The following is a 12,044-nucleotide window of genomic DNA, read 5'->3' as shown; positions in this document are numbered from 1 at the left end:
GAGACAATTAGGTCTTTCTCATTTAAAAGCAAACATTTTCTTCCTGAGAATATAGCATCACTCTCTGAAGATTAGATTAATCCTCTTAATAGGAGCAGTATAATGTAGTAGAAACAGTATGACTGCCAACCAAGAAACCCAAATTCTAGTCCCAGTTATGCCCCTAACCCTGTGATGGGGCAAACCATTTCCTTTCTTTGAACCTTAGTTTTCTCATCTGTAAAGTCAGGGTGTGGTATGTGAGGATCTCCAAGGTTCCTTCCAGCAGTGCCCCTTCCTGACGTTGTATACAGGCTGAATAAACTTTACAAATGAAACTTCCAACCTGCTGCAGGACCACACCTTCACTTCAACTCTAGTTCATCTGTCTACTCCACGTCAAGGGAAAACGAGGACATCAGATGAAAATCCCACGTTTTCTTTTGTCAAAGCTCACTGTGATTCTTTTCACTGATTGGTCAGAGCTCTTAAAACGGAGTCAGCAGACTCCACTCAACCAGACTCAACCCCTATAGCTGCCTTTCAGAAGTGGCACTGATATACCCACCCCTCGCCCTCCAACATTCATACTTGCTGATGTGAAAAGTACAATGTGCAAGACATTTCACCACCTTAACATCCATCAACTTATCTTTATACCTCTAATCCCAATTTAACTGTAATGGATTTTTAGGCAGCTAGAGAGGCTAGCCAACCAAGACAGAAATCACATCATGAATAAGTAGCATTCTGAATACACACTTCTTACCTTACGCTTGTTGGTAGGACACACGTAGAGATAACTCAAAATTGTTTTCAACCCAACTTTATCATTCAGCTTCTCATAGGTTGTCCCATAATCAGTTGACCTGTAATTCAAAAGGAGCATTAATGAGGACAGAAGTTATGTCATTTGGCTGTGTGTCCGTATAATGCATGTTTTACACAGCAGAACGACTCTCGGGAGGTTTCTAAATGATTCATGTAGTATATAATGAAGCTTAATTATGTACACAGTAGCATCATGTGAGTGGTTAACATTTGCATTTAAATTGAATTGGTAAAAATTAAAACTCCATCTCTCTACTGCTCCTTAATGTACGCACATTGCATGAAGAATGTGGGTAATTTTAAAAGATTAAGAGATCAGGATGTCCCTTGACTTGACCAAAGAAATAAGGAGCTTTTAGTGAGAGTTGATATTTGCAAACTTTTGCTTTATCTTTGGCACAGTAGAAAAGCAGGTTCTCCTGATTTATCTACAAACTGTGTTTTCTTTCATGAGTCATAGAAAATATGGTGGGTCAGTCCCTCCAAAGGTCATTCAGTCTTTTCCTATTATTTAAGAGTAAGAAAATGTCTTAATAATAAGCAAAATTTCACAGTCTTATTCAGTGGCCTTTTCTACTGTTAAGCAACCTGGACTTTGGAAGACATTATGTCTTGGCACTAATGCTATCTTTTTAGAGATGTTCTCATCTTTATCTAAACATTGATCAATAACTTATCAATTCAGATTAAATAAATAAACCTTAATCATCTTCTCCATGAAAGAGTATTGTGTATTTCAGAATTGTAATCATTACAACTTTCTTCAGCAGGAAATGTTATCTGTATTTAAAGAAAGTGGTTGAGAGAACTTAAGTTCAAAACTTAAGTTCAAAGACAACAGGTGATAAACAGCCAGCTAGGTATTCTGGCCCTAAGCCCTATGTTATTTACATTATACCACAGCTTTTTTTTTTTTTTCAATTTAAAGGAAACAGATATACCTCAGCTTTCTTTTTACATATAAGTGATTTCCAATGCAATTCATTCATTCATTCATTCACATTTGTAGAGCTTCTAAAATGTACCAGGCCTTAGATACAACACATTGCCCCTACTCTCAAGAATCTAACAGCTTTACTTGAGAGGCAGAAATATAAAGTTATAATATAAGTGCAATGACAGAGATAAGAATTAACAAGGCTTAGACAATAAAGTCGGTTTAATCAGAAAAACACAAAAATGTAATCATTTTAATTCATTTCTGATGTTACAAATTCTCACAGGTCATAAAAACTAAACAGAAGAAGTTTGTTTTAACGATCTCATCACCATGTATTAAAAGCTTACTCTGGACCAGGCACCAGAAAAAGAAAGCTGTATAATATGTGATCCTGGAATGAAGGAATTTAAAATTTATTCTGGCTAGGGATCTGGGGCATTTTCCCCTGAAATTTACATATATTATATATAAATATTATAGATAATATAATATTATTATAACTACATATATTATATATGTATATATTACAAATAGTCAATACTTTATAGAATTTAGATGGTATGCCAAATTACTACAGTGTTATGCAAAGCTTCTTGGAAGAAGTACAGACTTTGAAAATAGAAAATGGGTAGGACTTTAGAAAAGGGAGGTGGTAAAAGTATCATCAAATCAGTAAACCAGAAGGTGCCAGTGTAACCCAAAGTATAACTGCCTTTCTTCAGGATCAGTGTGTGCTCTATTCCAATCAAACACTGGCTTCATAACCAAGAATACTTGAAGGGCATTCCAGAACTCTTTCACAGGAGATTTTACCCATGAACCACAACAGACTTCTTTAAATCCTCCTTCCACATTCCTCTTTTTCTCCTCAAACTCATTCTGATGTGAAATTTCCTCCTACTCTCTAAGAAATAGCTGAGACTTCTTTCCTTACTCAGTCCAACCTTGGTGTTGGGCATTTTTTTCCATTCTTACCCTGGCTTTACTTGGGTAAGTAAGAAGTAAGAAGGGTAGGAAGAGAACTTTCTCTTACTAGAACCTGCTTGTCTCCAAAATTTCACTAGACTTTCTTTAGCTCCTTTTATTGGATAACTGCTTCTATTCATTATTGTGAACCATACGCACAAGTTCAAGAAGTAACAGATGCAAAATCTATCTAGGCGGGTAACGGGAGGAGGATGGAATGTGCAAACACTGCTACATTAATAAACTTTCCTAGAGATAGATGGAAATCAGTAGGACTATGTGGGAGATGAGAGAATGGTTCAATTTTCCTAGTGAGATAACGAGAAAGGGGGTTAAAGAAGTAGAGACCAGTCTATACAGGGGTGATAATCAGTTTCCTATAATTTATATTAACTTGTTCCCTGAGCTACTCTACTCAATGGATATTTTTACATTAAAAAAAAAGATACTCTACAAGGGCAAACTGTACATTTGTATGTGTGTGTGTGTGTGTGTGTGTGTTTAATTGGAATCCCAACGTGATAAGATAATGGAGTAACTACCTCAGATTTACATTAGGAACTTTTTTCAGAGACCTTAATTGTAAGGTCTCTTTTTTTTTTTTTTTTTAAAGATTTTATTTTTCTTTTTTCTCCCCAAAGCCCCCTGGTACATAGTTGTGTATTTTTAGTTGTGAGTCCTTCCAGTTGTGGCACGTGGGACGCCACCCCAGCATGGCCCAATGAGTGGCACCATGTCCACGCCCAGGATCTGAAGTGGTGAAACCCTGGGCTGCTGAATCAAAGCGTGTGAACCCAACCACTCGGCCATGGGGCCGGCCCCTACAATATCTTATTGGACACTGTTCTCTTAGTATAACATCACCAACCCGGATCCTTCAAGATATATGCCATTATTTTTTGTGCTATCTCCTGTCTCTTGATTGTTCAAAGCTCAAAAACGGAATCAAAATTTGTTAATTCTCAATTCCAGCACAGCTACATGTTTAAGCATTACGGCATTGTAATAATCAACAAATAGTAAGAGACAAAGTGATGCATTTCCACACACCCAAAATGACATAGACTAGCAGTTGTCCAAGGTTGTCTCACAGAACTAGAATTAGATGGAGCATTGGCATATGTCATCAGTAAAACTAACGATCAGCTGGGATACATTGGTACAATGGTACAGAAGTGAAAATATCTGATGCTTGCAAACCAGGTGGTAAATAGTTACTGCACCAAGTTCTCTGAGTAATGCTCCTGCCAGCCTCACCACATGGTCTTTCCCTTGGATACCTCCTAGATCTCCTCACATTCCAGCAATCAAAAGATTGAGGGCTGGCACAGCAGAGGTCCTCAAGAAACCTGCTGTAGGGCTAGGATGAGTACCTGTTTGGATTGGTCAGTGCCTATGCTAATCAGCCTGAGCCCCAGTGAAGGAGACAGTGACTTCGGAGGAGGCACTGCACTCTGGAAGGCAATTCCTAGTGCCCATCTGCAAACTCCCCTTCACAGCTAACAGATGCTTCCAGTTATCCTTGCATGGTCCACGGTAGGAACTGCAGTGTCCTAGGGACGTGGGCTCTGAAGAGCAGAGGAGAGACAGACAGTTGAGCATCAGGCTGGCTGGTGAGCAAAGTACTAGCTGTTAAATATTTTAAGTATCATCCCTAGGTACAGGGGAGAGGAGTGTTATCCAAGATCAAAAATGTTAGGAAATGCTCGATTAGGCAAAATTTAATATTCCTTTGCTTCAGAACTTATAAATTTTATTATTCTTACATACATACATAAATTTTATTATCCTAACATATACTGTGAACCTCTTAAACGCATATGTAATGAAGTATTTTACAAACACATTTGATTATAGGATCCATTCTTGAGAGATATGTAATGAGATTAGTGTTCTGAGCAACATATTTTGGGAAAGAATATCAAAGACAAAATAAAGAAAGCAAAAGAAAGATTATGGATGTTGGTTTCATAAGAAAAGGGGAATAACAAAAATATTTAAAACAAATCAAATTTGCAAAGAGAAATGCCAGCCTATGCTAACCATAAAATGACTTACTGTTGTTAAGGTGGGGAAAAAAAAGAAAAGAATCTTAAAAAAAATGTATCCTGCGCAGACATATTTAAGATGCAATATAAGCAGCCTTGAATTCTCAATTTGTACCATTAATTTTAAAACATCCCAAAGCAAGCATCTTTTTTGCAGTTTTTGTTTACAGGTTGACTTATCTACAGATGAAAAACAGAGCTTCTGTCAACATCTATGTTGTGCCAGAAGAAGCGGAAAGCTTAAAAAATAAGCATTCCAGGAAAATAAATATGCAGGTGATTAAATCAAGGCATGTTTTTGCTTTTGATCCTTAATCTTTACCCTTGTACAAACAGCGACTTTTAGAATATTTGAAAGCATGTCTTTATTTCAATATTTACTATACACATAGAGCTGAGTTGCTCTGAGGGGTGGAGAAACTACATTCAAGTCATGGCACCTACCTGGCAAGACCTTATGACCTCTTTGAGACAGCAAAGTCTCTCAGCACACGTGAAGAAGGGATCAATATGGGGCATGACTAGATTCCACCAGGAGTGGCAGAAATAAATGTGTGATTGGATTTCTTCTATTATAATCCTACACCATCAAATGATAAATAAATATGGAATCATTTGTAAACTAAATTAATCCATAAAAAGTGCTGAGCACAATGACTGGCATTTAATAAGCAATCTGTAAATGATAGCTTTTGTTCATTTTATCACTCATGTTTTCCTTGATTTTCTTTGCATTCTTTGCCCAACACCTACCAAAACCCATAACATGAAACCTCAAAGAAAATCTCAACCACTGAAAATGATTTAGCTTTAGTTTGCTTAGAAGAGAAGATATTCATGAAGCTATTGTTAGTACCATGGAGTGGATTCGGACTCCTAGTGACCCTGTGTACAACACAGTGGAACCCTGCTTGGTCTTTTTGCGCCGCCCTCTCACCTTCCAGTGCTATATCAGACAATGCTCCGCTGCTATTCACAGGGTTTTCAGGGCCAGTTTTTTTCAGAAGTGGGTGGCCAAGTCCCTCTTCCTGGCCTGTCTTAGTCTGGAAGCTCCGATGAAACCTGTCCACCATGGGTGGCCCTGCTGGTATTTGAAATATCAGTGGCATAGCTTTCAGCATCACAGCAACATGCAGCTACCACCGGATGACAAGGGACAGACAGGTGGTGTGGTTCTCTGAAGGGAAACGAACCTGGGCCGTGGTGGTGAGAGCACTGAAGCTTAACCACTACACCACCAGGGCTGGTTTCTCGGGAAGCTATTACCATTTTTAAATGTAACCAAATTTAGTCTATCGTAGTTGAAAGGCTATGTGCCAGGGAGTTTTGCTTGGTACTTGTATCGAACAGGTAAAGGTAAGAAATAGATTTGAGAGTTAAAGATTCCACACTCTGCTTCTATAATAATTGTGCCAGGATTTCATTGCTGAATATTCTATAGTGCTTAAGAAACCCAACAGATAATAAAAACCAACGTTTATTGGGTGCTTACAATGTGATCTAAGCTCTTTACAAGTACTTGAAGTCAAACAGAACTGGACTCAGACACTCGCTAGCTGAGTAACCAGTCAGTGCCTGGTTTCCTCAACAAATAAACTGCAGACTTGCTACGGACATGGCACATTTACTGTTTTTATCTAATACCTTAGCTATATAATTGTGAGACGCCCAGCCCTTCATCTCTATGCTTTTTCTGCCTGTTCCCCACCCGCTGCCCACTCCAGCCTCGCTATTCCCTTTACTTGGAAAGCTCTTTCCCTAAATACCCAGACAAATGGCCCCCTCACTTCTTTCTGGACACCAGTTATGCTATATGAAATAGCAAATCCTCTCCCCCAGCACACTCGATCCTCGTTGGCCTCTTCTATTTTCTCTTCATAATATTTACCCTATCTGATAGATTTTTACTTACTTCCTCTTATAAAATAAAAAGTTTACATTCCCCCACCAGAATCCAAGCCCCATGAGAGGAGGAAAAATGTCTGTTTTTTTCACTGCTGTCTCCCTACCTCTCGGAAGAGGCCCGGACACAGCGGGCACTCTTGATTTGTTTTTGACTGACCGGCTGACTTGATAGATGCTTGCTCTTCTTTGTGGCCCACTGGATTCCTAAGATTCAAAATGAAGAACTCACATAGTCTGTCAAGGAACACTGCAGTCCCCACTTTAGCAGACACAGTCAGCTGTGTGTGATGCAGTGGGACTAGCGCGGTGAGCATGTTCTGTGCTCCTCTATTTTTTAATCAAGAAACCTCTGCCTAAAACCCATTTCCTGACTGCTCTAGTGCCACAAGGGTAGGACATATCAACTCCCCAGTCCCCAGGACAGTGCTGGCACATCAGGTGCCTTCTGCATACGGAGGGTGAATGAATGCATGAAGCACTGGACACTCTCTGAACCATGGATGAGCCAGGCCACTTCCTCAAAAAGGCTTTAGAAAGTATCCAAATAACCTGACCTCCTCCTTCTCCACCTCCAGGCCCCAGAGAAGGAAGCAGCTCTACCCCCGTCATGCCAAACCACACTGCCAAGGTCACAAAACAAGGACTTGAGCTGTAGAGGGAAGCGTGGGGACAGGAAGCATGAAGGCATTACTCAAATCGGCGCCAACAAGATGTCCTGAAAGCGGAACAACGTTTACCTCTAAATCAAGCAACTGGGGAACATTTACCTCTAAATCAAGCAACTGGGGAACAACGTGTACCTCTAAATCAAACAACTGGGGTTTCTGTCTTTTGTTTCTTTCCTAAAATCATTAAGAGCAGCCACTGTCATTGCTCCTAGTGCATTTGGCGGCATAAAAATAGCTTCCAAAGCCAAAGGCGCACTGGCTGCATCGCAGACTCTGCTCCTTACTAACTTAGGATGCATGAGGTTAAAGCAGTGAGGATAATTTAGGGTTTGGAAAATGTTTGCGAGTGAGTCGACATTTAAATAACTTCATTATCATTCATTGACAGATTTTTTTTTTACCTGTCAGTGCAATTGATATTTCTATTACCACGTTATAACAAACCCCTGCACATTTTAAATACAGTCACCCGATTCCATTAGTCTACCCACTGTCAAGAAAATATCTCCAAATCCATTTTTCATAATACGTTGAGAATATAATAGGCAATCTACATCAAACGATGACGTGGAGCTGAAGGAAATTGTCTCCTGCTTTCTAAGGATTCTGCCCTGAAATATGTGCGCCTGTCAGCCTAAACAGAGAATTTAAACGTGCTGCTGAGACGTTAGGGTGCCCCGTGAGCTGAGCGAGGTTCCCTCTGTTTCTTGGATTCTCTGAGCTTTTCAGATTAACTTGCAGAATTAGAGGGAAGGGGGTTAATCACTGGGCTCAGGGGGAGGTGCGTCAATGTGATAATATTTCTACTCTGCCATATGTCACGGAATTTGGAATTTGTCACAAAAAAAGCTTTTATTTTTTAAATGTAATGGATGTGTACCATGTGTTAAGAAGTTGGAAAAGTTCTTTTTCATTTTTCTGATCTTTCTGTTCCATTGTCTTCTTTTCCTTGTTATATCATCAGGTTGCGTTCTTGATGTTTCTATCATACAGGGCAGTTGAGATAAGAAACTTGAATGTATTTTGATTGTGACCATCTGCAAATTGCTCCAAGGAAGAGGTGGCAATGAGGTATAGAACACATTGTCACGCATGCGCCATATTTTTCTGCTGTAGGTAAAATCGTTGGTCTATAATATGGAGAGTATTAAAGATAAGAGTTTACCTTTGCCTCTGAAACGTCTGCTAGTTCATTTTTTGAGTGTAAAAATAACCAAAGTTGATACTTGGTCTGACTACTTTGCTTCAGAAAGGAAAAGCAAATTAACTGAAGCAGAGGTCTCCTGGTGAGCTTTTTTGGAAGCAGGTACAGGGCAGAGTATTATCCTTAACTAGGTGATGTCCATGACTTCCTCCTTACACACACACACACACACACACAGATTGTCTGTCCCCCAGTATCTTATTTGTCTCCTCCACTTCAGCTCTTCCCGCCCCGGGGCAGGCCATTACCATCTGCGCCGTGGCTAGAACTTTTGCAGTAGTCTCGGCAAAACTACTACTTGCTTTTTCTCACAGATGCAGCCTCTCCCACACCTCCAGGTCTTTGCAAGTGCAACATCAACTGCTGACAGACAAGCTGGTGGTGGGGAGGGCCGTGGGCACATAATTCCTTCTCGTCTTTCAACATTCTACTCCACAGTCCCCTTCTCTGGGATGCCTCTCCTGACAAGGCTGGTCAACTAGTGGACTTTATTTTTTCTTCTATGACGTCCCAGACCCCTCTATACTGTATTGAAATTGTCGATGTTCACAGTTTTCTGTGCTAATAGACTATGTTCTCTGAAGGCAGGACTGGTTCATGTATATCCTTTAGTCCCCTTTCTGCCCATCAAAATTAACTTATCTGCTTCAAGGCTGGACTCAAATGTCCCTTCCTTCACTGAACTTTCTCACATCCCTCTGCTGAGTGGAATGACCCTCTCCTTTATATCAATGTAACTCATTTGAACCCGTCCTATATTGCTTTTTATATTCTGCCATGTTTTACCTTATATGGGTCTGATCTCCCCTACCTGATGGTCATCTACTAGAGAGCATGTTGCATTTATGTTTACTCCTCTGTCTCTCTCCAACACTGTAGCAGCTTCTTACAATCCAGAAGGTGTTCAAACAATGTTGTCGATTGAATTGAACACACTACTCTTAAATGTTCTCTTCTATTACTAGAAAATATAATTTGAGACATTTCACATTTGGTTTTATTTTTGAGGACAATTAGCCCTGAGCTAACATCTGCTGCCAATCCTCCTCTTTTTGCTGAGGAAGACTGGCCCAGAGCTAACATCCATGCTCATCTTCCTCTACTTTATATGTGGGACGCCTACCACAGCGTGGCTTGCCAAGCAGTGCCATGTCCGCACCCAGGGTCCGAACCGGCGAATCCTGGACTGCTGAAGCAGAACGTGTGCACTTAACAGTTGCGCCACTAGGCCAGCCCCTCACATTTGGTTTTTGCATTTTTTTTTGAGAGGCTGAGAGAGCAAGAAAACTTCGCGGTTCCCTTCTGAGATTGTATAAGTCAAGAGTAATTATGAGACACAAATATAAGAAAATTTAGGGGCTTACTTAGGAAAAACTCATACAGATACATATGTAAAATGTATTATGTATTAATTTATTAAAATATTATATATAAAACAGCAATTAAAAACATAATATGCACTTAGTTATACAGGTAAATATAAACTTGGGAGGGGTGGGGCATGTCTGATCAGCTTTATAAAGGGTTCTCTCTTTTGATATAGCTCTAATCCCCAGGCACTTCTGACCCAACACATAGAGCTTCCATCAACATGCTGAGTGACATCCTCCTAGGCTGCATTATTCCATACCCATAACTGTACCAAATAGTTTATGAATAATAATAGTGAACATTTATTGAAAGTTTATGTTTAATTCAATTGAACATTTATTGAATACTTAAAACATACCACATTCTGGGCTAAGCACTTTACAAGGATTACATCATTTAATTCTCATAACATCCTATGAGTTAAGTACTGCTACGATCCACATTTTAGGGATGAAATTAAGACTTAAAGAGGATGACCAACTTGTGCAATGCCACACAGCAATAATAAGCAGGGCCTGGATTCAAACCCAGGCAGTCAGTCTCCAAAGCCAGCATGCTTAATACAAAGACACGGTGGCTCATCCATTCAAGTGTCGTGTTCTTTATAGATGGTAAAGATAGACAGTTTGTCTGGGGAAAAAAAAATGAATTTCCAAGTGGAGTTCATAACTTAGATCACCTGCTTCTCATACAATGAACAACCACTGTTTATAACATCTGCCAGTTATCATACTAAAGTCAATTCTCTATTTGTATGAGGACCCCTTGTCCAAGCATTTAACAAACCAAGGTATTGATGGTACTAGAGTACTGCAGACTTTCCCCCTAGTTGTGAAGAATGCACTGTACCAGACATGAAATGGCATATATATACATATCCCTTGTTTTAGAATCCTTGTCATAAAATTAATTTAAGCTGCAACTGCTCATTGTCATCTGCTATTTCTGCCTGAGGGCTTCACTGTCCTCTCATATGGTGCTTGGGTTGGCTGAAAGAGCACTGTGATTACTTTGCCTGGGAATGTGCAAAAGTAAGTAAAATACTTATCAAATGAAGTTAATGTTACTCTGTCCTCCAAAACATACATATGAAAATTATGAAAAAATGTATTCTGGAAGAATAAGCAAATAACATTTAGCAGTGACAATGGTATGTACTTGATTCCCTGATATGAAATGATTCAGTTATCCTAAAGTGTGGAAGTTGTTCTCTGCATGTCATGGTCTAAGATTAGCTTGTTAGATTTTTTCTGTAGATGATGGGAGCCCCAGCCTCACAAGACAAGTGTGTAACCTAACTTTTGCTACCTTGAGTTTTCTCAAAGTTTAAGTGAAGTAGAAAATGAGTGAGTTACTTCCTCATATGTAACTTGAGAGGACTGGACCAGGTGCTCTCTAGCCTTGACTGTAACATTCATGAATTCCTATAGCCGCAGGAGTTTTAGGGAACTCTACATCCATAGTGAAGCCTACAACACAATTCTAAGAAGTCAGGCTTAGAGTTAACTATCATCCCACAATTGTAGGAGCCAACCAGGGACTAGAATGTCAAGACGGAGGTATATCCTCTTTGTTACATCCTGCCAGTTTTCACCTTAGCTTCTGTAAGAATGAAATGATTGAGGATGGTCAGAAAACATGGTCTGTTCGTTATTGCATACCATTGCAATATCTTAAAATATCACCATTTTTTAAAATTCCATTTTGAGGAAATGAAATGTTAGAGCTTCAATAAAGTCTTAAAGATGATTTCATCTCTATTCACTGTTTTTCATCTTCTTTTAAGGCAGCGGGATAGTTTAAGCTCTAATCTAATTATATATTAGACAGATATGGAGTTATCCTCACTGAAACACCTGTCGTCCACCCCAACCCACCCCACACACATCCTAGTTTCCCACTTTTAGCAACTCTTAAACATTTTCACACAAGTTCTTGGGATCAATAAAGCATGGTTTCCACACAATAGAGTAAGTCCAACCTTATGATTTCCACAGATGAAGAAGCTGAGACTCACGGTAGAGTAAGCCAAGCATTTAGTTGAGGCCCAAGTCATGAAGAGAACCCAGGTTTTCTGATTCTTGTGCTAAGACATTTCTCAGAATTACAGGTTATCAAATAGGGAAAAGTAC

At 39.5% G+C, this 12,044-nt stretch overlaps 1 protein-coding gene across 9 annotated transcripts in view; it reads right to left on the bottom strand.

Annotated features, from left to right (window-relative positions):
* SORCS1 (sortilin related VPS10 domain containing receptor 1) overlaps nucleotides 1-12,044 on the bottom strand; it is a 476,815-nt gene that overhangs the window by 220,733 nt on the left and 244,038 nt on the right. For all 9 annotated transcript variants that reach the window (XM_070604587.1, XM_070604487.1, XM_070604417.1 and 6 more), the window contains one exon: nucleotides 749-848. In XM_070604587.1, coding sequence (XP_070460688.1) covers nucleotides 749-848 — 100 coding nt within the window. The remainder of the gene's footprint in view (nucleotides 1-748; nucleotides 849-12,044) is intronic.

This window comes from Equus przewalskii, chromosome 1 (assembly GCF_037783145.1).
Source record: "Equus przewalskii isolate Varuska chromosome 1, EquPr2, whole genome shotgun sequence".
Lineage (NCBI taxonomy): Eukaryota > Metazoa > Chordata > Mammalia > Perissodactyla > Equidae > Equus > Equus przewalskii.
This window is presented reverse-complemented; position numbering and strand designations above follow the sequence as displayed.